Source organism: Paroedura picta, chromosome 10 (assembly GCF_049243985.1).
Source record: "Paroedura picta isolate Pp20150507F chromosome 10, Ppicta_v3.0, whole genome shotgun sequence".
NCBI classification, from domain to species: domain Eukaryota; kingdom Metazoa; phylum Chordata; class Lepidosauria; order Squamata; family Gekkonidae; genus Paroedura; species Paroedura picta.
In genome coordinates, this window is record NC_135378.1 from 77443398 (window position 1) to 77457769 (window position 14372).

General features: G+C 44.9%; 1 protein-coding gene across 5 annotated transcripts in view; it reads right to left on the bottom strand.

Annotated features, from left to right (window-relative positions):
* The window catches only part of PTPN13 (protein tyrosine phosphatase non-receptor type 13), a 149868-nt gene that overhangs the window by 86284 nt on the left and 49212 nt on the right, over positions 1 to 14372 (bottom strand). For all 5 annotated transcript variants that reach the window (XM_077300969.1, XM_077300966.1, XM_077300970.1 and 2 more), the window contains exons 3-5: positions 5812 to 5981; positions 4498 to 4563; positions 209 to 394 (exon numbers count right to left, since the gene is read on the bottom strand). In XM_077300969.1, the coding sequence (XP_077157084.1) occupies positions 209 to 394; positions 4498 to 4563; positions 5812 to 5981 (422 nt within the window). The remainder of the gene's footprint in view (positions 1 to 208; positions 395 to 4497; positions 4564 to 5811; positions 5982 to 14372) is intronic.

Consider the following 14372-nt stretch of genomic DNA (forward strand, 5'->3'; position numbering starts at 1 on the left):
CCATGAACATCTGGAGGACCACAGGCTAGCTACCCCTGTTCTACATAACCCCCAAGGGACATAACATTCAGGGCAGCAAAAAAGACATTTTTATTTTTCCCAGAAATAGATTTTTAAGGAAGACAGAGAGGATAACATAAATTCCTTTGTCGTTTCCCATCAGCTTGAACAATTTTAATTCTCGCCCCATGTGTTTTTAAGCACTTACCCCAGATAAACTTCCCAGAACAAGCTTCACCAACTGCTTCACATATGAGAAGGAAGGTGAGCAGTTACTATTCCGTACGTGAGCGCTGCAGGCATCCAGGATGGTTCGGACAGACAAGCGGGCATAAACAACATCTTCGCACAAGCCAAGAAGAATGCTGTTTAGATGGTCTCCGAGTTTGATAGGCTGATTTTCAGGAAGAAAAGTACAAGAAGGTCCCGTTAATATCTGCACCACTCGCAAAACATAGTAACATTATGAGTAGCTTGAAAGTATCTTCTCACACCCGCAACAAAATTAACAGATAGTTGAAGACATGACAGCAGGCTGACTTTAGGAGCCTTCCTGCAGCCCCAAGACAGAAAAACCGAAAAAGGATTTTTTGTTTCTGATCCTACAACCGTCACACTTTTTAGACATACATTCACGTAGTTATAGGATTTCTTTCCTTGCTTTCGAGCTCCTTTGACCCTGTGATCTTGAGTGACGAATAAGGAGCCTTTATTTCTTTACGGAAAATATGGCAGATATTTGATGAGGAGAAACAAGGACCGTTTACGCACTGGAGGTTTTATGCCAGGCTGCAGGCTGGAGTTTTAGTCGTGGCAGGTTGCCCCACCTCTTCCTGTACCCACACGGGGGAGCATTTGGCCCGGTGCACTTGCCCGGGAGCTGGTGCAGTGAAGTTCCCAGTGCATAAACGGTCAAGGAGAAAGAAACAAATGGTGCAAAAGGAAAACGATCTTTAAGAGTGGAATAAGCCTTACGCGTTTTGCATTTCATCAGGGAGAATGTACTTTTAAATTCCATTTAAATTGGAAAGGACTTTTAAAAATATATTCCTCCTGGCGAAGCTGAACATGAAATGCATAGGAGAGATATTTGGCAACAGCCAGCATATTCCTTGGATCTCTATCCGCCATCAGATAGGGGACTACATTGTCTTTAGTAGAAGATAATTTTGTTAAAGTAGGGGCAATCAATAGCTCATTCCAATGTCATATGGGATAAGGATAACCAAAGCCCTTGACTGAGTAAATTAGCTAAGTAATCTTCTCCCACCACACCCAGCAGCAAAGCTCTTTCTGTCCTCCCTCTCTGCCCAAAACTACAACACCAACAAAGGGACCACACACTCATCCTACACTTATATGGTTTTGAGTTCTATTGCGACAAATTGGAACTCTATAATTGGCAGGCAGCAGTACCTGTCAAGCTGTGTGTTTCCAAAACTGGACAACACCCACTATCACCACCACCACCACCCCTACTGTTTTTTTCTGGGTGGATTTTGTTTTTCAAAAGCTGAGAGATTTCTTCAGAGACCAAATGTATGACACATGTTGGCTCCTGAGCCCTGATTTGGACAGAAGTTGGTACAAATTTTGATCCGTCATGTGGTTTGTGCCCATTCCTGGTTTTCAAAGCAAGAGACACAGAGGTGACTTGCCATTATCCGCCTACTTTTCATCTGAATGTGCAATGTCCCTACAGAAGAGAGGGCCAGATTGGATCCTGTCCAGCACTAGGAAGCTGCTACCATTTTAAAGCCTTAAAAGGGCCAATATCCTGCAGCCCAGCAGAAGATAGCACTCATTTTTCTCTCAGCTTTTTCAAGTTCCCCCCTATGGTCATTTTGATACTCGAAAGGGTATGTGGGTGAGGAACAAGATATCCAGCTGTACTGCCTTTTTTAATCCAGCCTTTTTTAATGGCCTGTTTGAAGCTTTAAAATGGCAGCAGTGATGGACATGTTTCTTTTAGCTCTAGGAGTCAAGGGCAGTACAGAAGTTCTCCCTTTGGCAATTAAACTGTGGTGGACATGCATTTCATCATGCCACTCAAAAAGTGAAGGAGTCCTATCAGGATGAACATCTCCTCAATTCAGAAGCACTACTAAAAGAAGAAGAAGAAGAAGAAGAGTTGATTCTTATATGCCGCTTTTCTCTACCCGAAGTAGGCTCAAAGCGGCTTACAGTCACCTTCCCATGCCTCTCCCCCCAACAGACACCCTCTGAGGTGGGTGAGGCTGAGAGAGCCCTGATATTTCTGCTTGGTCAGAACAGTTTTATCAGTGCTGTAGCGAGCCCAAGATCACCCAGCTGGCTGCATGTGGGGGAGTGCAGAATCGAATCCGGCATGCCAGATTAGAAGTCCATGCTCCTAACCACTACACCAAACTGGCTCTCTAGTAAGGAATCAGGACTAAGGAAGCAAGCCTCGATCTCGTCAGATCTTGGAAGCTAAGCAGGGTTGGCCCCGGCTAGTATCTGGACAGGAGACCACCAAGGAAAATCAAGGTCACAACACAGAGGCAGAGGACAGCAAACCAATTCTGAATGTCTCTTTTCCTATGGAGCTGCCATAAGTGAGCTTTTGACTTGATGGCAAAAGAAAGAAGAAGTAAGTGAACTAACTGGACAGCAAAAGCTAGCCCTGTCTTGCCAACATCTGACAACACCCATATGGCTGAGAACTTCTCTTTTTTTCCTGTATTACTAGTCAATCACGTTATGTATTCTGCTTGAAAAACACACATACTCCAGGGTGTGCACCTGCCATGGCACTGTTACTTCCCAGTTCCCATAGGCATTTGGATTTCGGCTTGTGCACCTTATCGTCAGCTTTCATAGTGGGTGGTTATCTCCTGGTGACATGCCCTGTCATGTACGGCTCGCATCTTGTAGCAGTTAAGTTGTTTAAATTTTCTTTACTCATCAGCAGTCGCATAAACAACAACAACAAAAAGTGCAGGGGGAAAAAAGAAAAGAGAACCTAGTTCTTTCCAGCAGTACTGATTTTAATCCCATAGCTCTCCTTCTATATGTTAATTGGGGTTTTTATGGGGATTTTATTGTGTTTTAACTATTTATGTTGTAAACCGCCCTGAGACCTATTTAGAGAAGGGCAGTCTAAAAATTAAATAATAATAATAATAATAATAATAATAATAATAATAATAATAATAATAATAATAATAATAATAATAATATACTTCTCCTTTTATAGACTCACTTGGCAGCAAGTAATATTACATGCTACATTAAAAGGTTCCATGTATCGTTCAGGTCACCGCATCTCAAGAGGGTTATTGTAGCATGAGAAAAGGTGCAGAAAAGGGCAACCAAAGGGATCATAGAATCATAGAATCATAGAGTTGGAAGGGGCCACACAGGCCATCTAGTCCAACCCCCTGCTCTACGCAGGATCAGCCCTAAGCATCCTAAAGCAAAGATCAAAGAGTCGAGACACATATCTATAAGAAATGACTAAGGACTTTGGAGAAGGGCACAGTTTAGAAAAAAAAAATAAAAGTCTAGTGTGCATAACATCATGTACTTATACATTACAAATAGAGGCCAGTTTGATAGGCAGAAATCTATGTATACTGAGTAGATTGCCTGTAGAAGATGCACAGTGTAAGATAAACACAATAAACTCTAACCAAGAAAGTTGCAGTCTAAAATATGATAAGCAGAACTAATTAACCTATGTAAAAGATAGGTCATGCTGAGTGACTTAACACTTTGTAGGTGAGGAAACTCCTGTCCTTGTTCCAATCGAGGGGGAGTAGTATTGAATCTCTTGGTGAATTTTAATTCTACCCCACTACTGCGCTGGATTCTTCCTTTGAACGTTTTTTTCCTCTTTTGGAAGGAGAACAGTAAGCTTTAGATCAGGGGTAGTCAAACTGCGGTCCTCCAGATATCCATGGATTACAATTCCCATGAGCGGTTGCTGGCAGGGGCTCATGGGAATTGTAGTCCATGGACATCTGGAGGGCCGCAGTTTGACTACCCCTGCTTTAGATCCTGGAAGATTTCTCCATAGCTCTGCAATTTTTTTATATCAGATTTGAGAGGAGACACGATAGAGGTACATACAATTACTAGTACTTAAGCCCGCTGTACCCTAAATACAGCGGGCGCTAGGAGCCCCCCTTGGGGCGCCCCCCTCCCTGGCGCGAAACCCTCTCCCCGGCCCCCTCCTGGCCAAGGCTCGTAGCTTCGGGGCCGGGAAAGAATCTGGGCCAGCACATCATGCCTGGCCCCGAAGCCCTCTCCCCGGCCCCCTCCCAGCCAAGGATCCTGGCTTCGGGACCGGGCAAGGAGCCCTCGCACCGGCTCCCTCCCTGCCAAGGTTACTGCCATGCCTAATGGGCATATGCCCAACATCCACATAGCCTACATTGCAGCAGAGAAGCAGTGACCAACACAAGGGTATCAGTAACATATAGCTCTGCCCTCTGCTGCAGTAACATAAGATGATAATGAACCTTTACTATTTACCTGGCTTTGCGGAACTTCATAGTCGGCTCCCCAATAAAGTGTCATCCCAAGAGAATAAACATGAATCTGCAATGCAACAAGAGACACTCTTAGAGTTGAAACACAAATTATCTGGCTAGAATGTTGTTTGTGAAGAGAGGGAGTGATACAAGATGGAATCCTGCTGGAGCCCCAGGAAAGACCCCAATAAGGCTTTCAGCCTCCCAAAGATGTGGTTATGGGAAACAGCTGCTACAGGAAATCATTTCTTACATAAAGGACTGCAGAATTGGCAAGTGTATGTGCATTTCTTCAGAACGAACACAGAGGATTGATCGCTTGGCTCTTTGTGTTTTATTAAAAGTTTCTGGTGCTTTACAATGACCCTCCCCCCCTCCAGATTTTCCAACTCACTGTTTGTTAAATGAGTCGGAATTGTATTTCTGGTAAAACCAGAGTTAATACAATTACTTTTAAAAGAGAAGTTCAAATTTAACGAGTGACTAACAAGGCGTTATTTTTATCTGTCCTACAGCTTGGCCAGAAATGTATCACTGAGTAAGTACCTCATCCCTTTGGGCTGGGAATGAAGTCATAACCCAGAGTCACAATGCAAGCCTGTCACTGGGTCTTAAGAGGTCATTACAAAATGAGAATTTGTTTTGATTTCAGCACTCTTTTGAGTCCCCAGTGGTGAAAATAAAACCAAACCTATCCCTGTCCACCCCTTCCCTCTCGCTCATCAAACCACTGAACCTGTACCTTGGGGGAAGATGTAATAAGGGTAGACCGATGCTCTGGCTATTCAGAGGAGAACAATTTCACTACTATTTTATATATTAGCCACACACTTCATTGACACCTCTTCTTTCTTCCCAATGGGGACCCAAAGTGTCTTCCATTGTTTTCCAACATTTTATCCTCACAACAACCGTGTGAGGTAGGACAGGGCGAGAGCATATGACTGGCCCAAGGACACTCAGCAAGCTTTCATAGCAAATTGGGGGTTCAAATCTGGGTCTTCAAGATCCTAGTCTGTCATCCTGACCATTTGGTCTACTTTTGCGATTCACTGGGTTAGATCCTGTGGAGGGTTTCTGCAAATGGAAGGTGATTGCAGAACAAAGGGTTTTCCTTCCATGATTCATCAGTTGTACCTATGGGATGGGATGGGTGATTTATTTATTTATTAGATTTTTATACTGCCCATCCCAGTAGCCCGGCTCTGGGTGGCGTACGACACACATCTGCAGCTTTGCAAAAAACTTAACCTATACTGTAATTCTTAAAAGTGTATTTTCCTAACAAAGTCCTGCAGAAAAGAAACACGCATACCTTTTCAACGTCAGAAAGAGAGGAAAGCAGCTGGTTCTGTAGCACTTCTGGTGCCGTGAACGCTCGCAGATCTTGGTTGGAAACATTTTCGTTTGTAAATGAGACACTTCCAGATGGGAGCAGCAACAAAGACCAGGGTGAAATGATGAAGTTCAGTGCAGAAGGGTCAGCTGTATTGGAGAGGGGGAAAGCCCAAGAAGCAGTTAAATGGCAAATCAAAAAAGCATGGCAGCATCAAGCAACAAAATTGAAATGAAAGACTGCTTCATTGCACAAATGAAAAGTTCTTTAAGATCAGAGTGAAGGATGGTTTCACAAAAATATGCTTCCCTCCATGATGTCATATTGAACACTGAATATAAATATTGCTAAAGAATGAATAGGACTCTTGTTGAGTTCCCTGGAATCTTGACTCATTCCTCCACGTGTAATAACCAGATAAGGTTATATATAATTCAGGATTCTATCAAGCATCAACGGAAGTACACAACCTTGCAAACTGCAAGATCTTCACTCACTCAAGTACTCTCTCGAAAAAAAAAAAACCCCAAGCTTCTATCCTCAAAAACCTACTACAATTACCTCATTTTCAAGACTAATTTTTTCCAGAAAGCTGTAAAGTTAATTGGTACAGCGACTCCACTATGTGACGAGAAAACCATTTGTATTCTACCGAAGAACCCCCATTCATGGGCTGTGAATAATGTTGCCATAAAGAAAAACAAATACCAAGCTGATTCAGCCTACATTTGACATTTTGAGACAGGAAACCTCCTACCCTTAGAAAACACTAAAACTTTCTGGAAGCAATATAACAAAACCACCATTCATATTCCCATGAAGTGTTTCACAATGCTGGAGTTACCCACCACATGTGCGTAAAAGATACTGCCCATTGATCATAGAATCATAGAATCATAGAGTTGGAAGGGGCCATACAGGCCATCTAGTCCAACCCCCTGCTCAACGCGGGATCAGCCCTAAGCATCCTAAAGCATCCAAGAAAAGTGTGTATCCAACCTTTGCTGGAAGACTGCCAGTGAGGGGGAGCTCACCACCTCCTTAGGCAGCCTATTCCACTGCTGAACTACTCTGACTGTGAAAATTTTTTTCCTGATATCTAGCCTATATCGTTGTACTTGTAGTTCAAACCCATTACTGCGCGTCCTTTCCTCTGCAGCCAACAGGAACAGCATCCTGCCCTCCTCCAAGTGACAACCTTTCAAATACTTAAAGAGGGCTATCATGTCCCCTCTCAACCTCCTTTTCACCAGGCTGAACATAACCAAGTCCCTCAACCTATCTTCATAGGGACAGGATGGGACATGATGGGACAGGCCAATAGACTCTTGATACAGTACAGTCATCAGCTGGGTAGAGAAACGGATTTTGACTGCAGACATATGTAGTAACTGCCCCAAACTGGCCATCATGCACCTGCTTTTCCCAGAGAGTCTCTAGTGGGACCTATTTTATGGCATTCTGCATTTTCCTGGCATCTTCTCCAAGTAAACATGGAACATTATGATAGCATGAGGTGCATAAAATTCTACAATTATGAAAAGGGAATGAAGGCAAGTTAGATTAGCACTTGCTGTTTTCTGCGGCAACGACACAATTATTGGAATGTCTATTTGGCCTTTTAGTAACATTGAATTTTATCCTGTTTTTAATCACTGTTTTTATCCTGTTTTTTAATCACTGCTGCCTTATAGTTGTCTGATATGATGTGGGAATTTCAGACAGCATTTAAATCCATTTTTAAGTGGCTGGAAACTGCTGTTCTAACTTTCAAACTGCAGTGCAGTCTGAGAGTAAGTCTCGGTGGTTTTCTCCACACCCCATACTGCTAAAAGGTCAAAGGTTATCCCCTCAGCCCATTCAGCTCAAAGACATCTTGTCCTTCTCAGGAGACAGACTGCAAGATACCCACCTGTGACTGAATTTTGGGGGGGGGGAAATGGGTCAACATGGCTGTATATGGTCGTATAACCCAATAAAGGTGTAACAAATTTCAAAAATATATTTAAAACTCGCACCCATTTAGAAAACCCTTTCAGGGCTGTAAAGAAACCCAAGGGTGTCACGAACCCCTGGTTGAGTAAGTCTGTTCTATGGCACAGCAAAATGTGAAAATACATACACAATACTTTAAAAAATATATTTTCCCATTAGAAACAAAAAGATTTGTTAACCATTTTAGGACCAGTAGCCCCAAGCAGCTGTGTAGATCAGGGGTAGTCACAACCTGTGGTCCTCCAGATGTTCATGGACTACAATTCCCATGAGCCCCTGCCAGCAAACGCTGGCAGGGGCTCATAGGAACTGTAGTCCACGAACATCTGGAGGACCACAGGTTGACTACCCTGGTGTAGATGACACATCAGGAGTAAAAACCACGGCTGATTATTGTCAGTAGGGTAGCTATGTCAAAGGCCTGACTATATATCATCTTGTTTCCAGGTTTACTCTGAGTCTTATCAAACTAGATATCTGCTAGGAGTTCCAAGCTGAAATTCTATCAATGGCTACTAGCCATGGGGGCTGAGGGGAACCTCCACATTCAGAGGCACTGATCATCTGAATCCCAGAGGCACGAGGCAACATCAGGGGAAGACCTCGGTCTTATGCACGGGGCAGATAGTCTGGGGTGGTGGCAGCAGAGCAGTGTGGCTAATCCCCAATTATGTATGACACTGTCACTATCCCGGCCCTGGCCTGGCACAGTGCTCCAGATGGGCCGCAGTAAGCAAACATGGAAACTCCAGCATTTTGTTTGCTGCTGCGGGCGCCATCTGTGGCCCTGCTGGGCCAGCCCTGTGCATAATGGAAACCAAACGCCCCTGTCAGCTTTGCGAAGCTGCGCAGCTGTACAGGGCATTCTCCTACCCCCAAGCTGGTGGGAGAGCGGCATGCTGCTCTCCCGCCAGCATGCGGTGGGGCTCCCATGCCCCCCCCGCTTCCCCCTGCCCCTGCACAGTGCACTGGGCTCTCCAGGCCCCAGTGTTGTGCGTGCACACATGCTACGTCAGGGCAGTCCAAGTGCACGGGGGGATTCCATCCCCCATCTGTTCTCGGGATGAGGCAGGGCATCCCACCCTGCTGCAAGGACCCAGCAGTGGACCAGTGCAGCCGCTGCTGTGCATAAATGGTCTGTGTGAAACAGGACGCTGGACTAGATTATTCATTTTGGCTTTTCTTGTGTTCTTAAATATGTTCCATTCATCCATTCGTGTTTATTTTATGTATTTATTTATTATATTCATATACCTCCCTCCCCTGAGGCTCAGGCCGGTTTACACAGAACATAGAATATAAGTATAGTTAAAGGCAATTCAGTAGTCTTCAACTAAGCATCAAATAAACAATTGTAATAACATATAACAGTGGTTTCCTAGCATTCCATCACTGGCGGTAGCAACATTAAACATATAATTGTGATCCCAAAGGTTGGTCAACTCAGGAGTTGGAATAGGCTGCCTAAGGAGGTGGTGAGCTCCCCCTCGCTGGCAGTTTTCCATCAAAGGTTGGATACACACTTTTCTTGGATGCTTTAGGATGCTTAGGGCTGATCCTGCGTTGAGCAGGGGGTTGGACTAGATGGCCTGCATGGCCCCTTCCAACTCTATGATTCTATGAATCTATGAGTCAGGTCAGGGGAGGGGTTCTGGGGTTCTTAGGCATGCGGGGCCCCCAATTAGTATTGGGACCGTGGCACTCAAGGCACATCAAGGGCCTTTCCGCAGTGTTTTCCAGATTTGAAATAGCCCCTGGGCCTACTATTACCCCTATGGGGAAAGTTACATATACATCATCAGTACATGTAACTTTCTCCATGGCCATAGGACCTGGGAACCCCCCAGTTTTACAACTCATCTCCAACCATCAAATATCAGTTTCCCTAGAGAAAGTGGCTGCTTTGGAGGGTGGACTCCATAGCATTATACTCTACTGAGATCCCTGCCCGCCCAAAATCCCGTGTATTGCGAGCTCCACTCCCAAAGTCTCCAAGTATTTCTCATCCCAGTGCTAGCAACCCAGGGGAGGGGTGGGGGAGTAGGGGTGGGTCTTTTTCTGGGCCAGAGAAGCCTTAGAAGTAATACCGTGAAGGCTTTGCAGTGCTGCACTGTGAAATCAAGTAAACAGAGACAATTTTGTGCCAAACGTCTTGAGAAACAATCTGAAAGAGGGTCATAACAATAAAGCGTAGGAGGGGAAGTAGAGAACCAATTATGAAAATCCCTTCTCTCTCATTCACTCAAAAATTCTGAAGGGCAGACAGTTTGCATGACTCACAGGGATAAATTACAAAAGCTAGTCACGAAGCGCCGGCTCCAACATAAAGAATATGTGTATCTCCATCCATCTATCTGCGTGGTACAGTCCTCCCTGCACATAGCTGTCATACCAGAGAGAAAGATTAGGTCAAAGCCTTTATTTCTAGCAGGCTGGAAGGGAAACACACAGTTCTTGTTCAGAAACCTTCGGGATTGTACAATCCTAATCCTAAAAAGGATACAATATAATATGGCTTTTCTTAATGTCTGATTGGCTATGAGAATTTTGGTGTTGACAAGGATTTCCTGATGTGTCGTTCTGTGGCTCTGCCTCTTAGGGTTTTCACACTACCTAAGATCATTCCTCAATATGGATCCAACAAACCTTGACCAACCTGCATCTGTCCACCGCAATTCAACAGCTTGTATTCTGACTACCTACTAGTTTACTACTAACCAGACCTAACTCAGCCTGTCACGTGTGCGGATGCTGCCATCCTTGGGTGGAGATGGATGGGGCTACTTACAGGTCTCTTAATTACTCTGTTCTGCAACTGGGAATGCATTTGCCATTAATTACTAATCTGGACATTTTCATTTCCTCCACTATGTTTTTTTTCAAACTGGAGTGGAACCCAGAGGACTGGTATCTTGATAACTTTATAAACTCAGCTTGTTATTCTACCAAACATCTTCATTATATGGCATATATATCCCTTCTTATAGACACATTGAGTAGACTTTTTAGACATGCCAGGTTTCTTCATGGAGGAACGCTCATTCATATCTGAATATTTGCTGCCCAGGTATAAGTTCGCCTCCTCAGGGAGCAGTAGGCCTACCCCATGTTTGTCAAAACCACCCATTGTTATGCTGTGTTAAGGCTGTGGACAGATTGTACTCTGTAATTCAGCTGGACCCAGGCACGGAACACGCCCAAAGAAACCACTTTCCGTTTTATACTTTGCATCCTTAAAAGCAACCGAGGACAAATGAAATGGGTTTAGCATTTGGACCCTCCCACTCAAAGCAGCCCTTTGATGCCCCAGACTGACCACGCAGATGTAGAATGTGGCTGGTGAGTCCTCCTCGGGAATAATCATCACTTCTGTCTGAGACTTTGAATATTTGCTTTTGAACATCCCAGCCCCTGGTCTCTCTCCTCCAGAGAAAAACCTGTTCATTGCTAAATGGAAGACCCAAGGTCGCCTTTAGCTCGACTCAACTCAAAATCTGGGGATGGGGCATTTCCACAAAAACAGAACTTTAATCTACTTTCCAGAGCCCCTGGTCAGCTGCGTGTCATTTTTCAGCACTCTGCCACAAGATTGGTGAGCAAGCTGCAGAACTATGCAGCCTGGTGAAAGAAACCTTGGGAGTTTCGTGAGCATTGCCAGAAAGCAGCTAAGGAGTGTGGTCTGTTTTGCTCCTACACAACACGCTCTTATGAAGCCAATTCCGCCACATTGTTCTGGCAGTGGTATAAAGGAAAAAACCTGGTGGGGGTGTTAATCAGTTCTGCTGTGACAATAACACTGAAACATCCTAGACAACTTGTAATTACTGCCAGTCCTTGAAGTACAGACACTATTGTGGATGCCGCTAACCTCCAGCACCGTAAACATCGTCTTGCTGCCCTTTAATCCTGATCCCTCTTCACGTTCCAGCCACAGGAGAATTCTCTGACAACCAAGTGTTCCTCCCTGTGTGGCAGCCCTGTCATCCCTCACTGCAGACTCTGGGAGTATTTCTAATCCCAGAGCTTCCACCAGAACATGCTGACACAAGGACAGAAGACATGCCATTCACACAATCTGTATCAACCCACTTTGCACTGTGGACGGGACCAGATTAGCACATTGTGGTTCCCGGCTCTTTTTCTACCCCGGCCTCCCCCTAATGGAACGAGCTCCCTGAAGAGATCAGGGCCCTGTCTGAACTCCCACAATTCCGCAGGGCCTGCAAAAGGGAGCTCCTCCACCAGGCATTTGCATGAGGCCAACCAAACCCAATAATATCCATAGATTCCCCCCTCAGACATCCATGCCTTGAACCAGTCTGACCTCTCTGGGGGACTGCTTGTTATTGTTCCAATTATATTGTTGTTGATTAAGATTCAGAACTATTGTTGGATTATTGTTGATGGTATTTTTGATTATGTCATATGTTAGATCGTTCCATGCATCCCCCCCCCGCGACGTTATATGTAAACCATCCTGAGCTGTATAAAAATGTAATTAAATAAATAAATTAAACAAATAAATACTGAGAGGAGGTTAACAATCAGTTCTTTAGAGGTACCGTTATAGCAATCAGTTCTTTAGAGGTACCAGTTTGGTGTAGTGGTTAGGAGTGCAGATTTCTAATCTGGCGAGCCGGGTTCGATTCTGCACTCCCTCACATGCAGCCAGCTGAGTGACCTTGGGCTCGCCACAGCACTGATAAAACTGTTCTAACTGAGCAGTGATATCTGGGCTCTCTTAGCCTCACCAACCTCATGGGCTGTCTATTGTGGAGATATTTGTCAGTTGGCATCCTGTGATTAGTGAATCTCATCTAAGACCGTTTCCGCAGTGCTGTTTACTGGCACATGTCCGAACAAACCCTCAATTTCTTCAGCAAAATCCTCATGATCGAGAGTAAAATCCAATTCCATGCTCCCCTACCTCACGGTATCCGAATCCTGAGACGCTACAATGTTAAATCCTCTACGACTATCAAGGCAAGGTTTATTCGTGAGGAAAACTAGGATTCAACTTGTTTGGCATTTTTTAAAAAACAGTGCCCTCCATGTTGACCGTTGTCCATGTGTTCTTTCATCCGCCAATGGCAGGAGACATGTTGCGCCATAGTGCGTCGGTTTGTCAATTTCACTGCGTTATCATGCAGCAACATTCACACGTGTGCACGCTCAACAAAAGAAAGCATGATGGGGTTTTACAGAGTCCCAAGACAAATGCAGAGAGCATGCAGCAAAATGCATCTTGGAAGACAAGAGGAGAAGTCAAAGAGAAAGGCACAACAACAGGAGGACTAGAGCCAAGTAAACATTGAGGATCCAACATCAGGGGTAGTCAACCTGCGGCCCTCCAGATGTCCATGGACTACAATTCCCAGAAGCCCCTGCCAGCATTTGCTGGCAGGGGCTTCTGGGAATTGTAGTCCATGGACATCTGGAGGGCCGCAGGTTGACTACCCCTGTCCAACATGGTGCAAGAAATCAGTCAGTCTGGACTGCAGAAATGGTTTAACACAGTGGTCCCCAACCTTTTTATCACCGGGGACCACTCAATGCCGGGGACCACTCACCGGGGACCACTCGACGCCTTTTACTGAGGCCCGGTGGGGGGGGGTAGTTTACTCCTCTACTCTCAACCACTGCCCTAACGCTCTCTGATCGCTATGGTAATGTTTAAACATCCCTTCAAAATAAGATACAGACACGCCACAACAATGAAGTGTGTTGTAAAGGGCTGGGGGGGATGAAGTAAAGGGCCGGGGGGGGGAGAGAGAAGGCGTCCTTCGGGGCCCACCTCCAATTAGTCGAAGGACCACATGTGGTCCGCGGCCCACAGGTTGGGGATCGCTAGTTTAACAGATCTCCACAGGCACTAGTGGAAGCTACTCTTGAATCAGTGAAACAACCAAACAGACCAACAGTGCAATCCAAAGCAGAGTTATATCTAAATCCACTGAAGTGAATATTTAGGAGTCCACTTGAAGCTTACATTCCTGAGCTCGACCTGAAGGGCAAGGCTTGTATTGCAAAGGATGAGCCAAGCTGTCTTGTATTCCTTTATTATTACATTCCACAACTAAGACTGTACTGTTTGCATAAACCCCTCTGTTCCATCAAAGGAGAACTGGACCTCCTCAGGAAAAAGAAAATTACTTTATTTATACTTGGCCTTTCTCCCCAATGGGGACCCAGAACAGCTTGCATCATTCTCTTCTCCTCTGATTTTAATTCACAACATCGCTCCGAGGGAGCTTAGGCTGAGCGTGTGTGACTGGCCCAAGGGCGCCCAGCGAGCTTTCACAGAGGAGGTATTACCATATCTTTCATGCAACAGTCAAAGTGGGACTGGTGCATAACCACATCCTAACGAAACACTGATTGGATGTGCACTCTTAAAAAAATTTCAGGTTGCACATACAGGTGCAATAGGACCGATTCTGTAATCGAAACCATCACGTATGCCAAGGAGCAAGAGAAGCTTTCTCATTTATATTTTTTACAAAAAGGCCTGTGCTTTTTTGCTTGCCTCTCATTTTCCCAAGTGG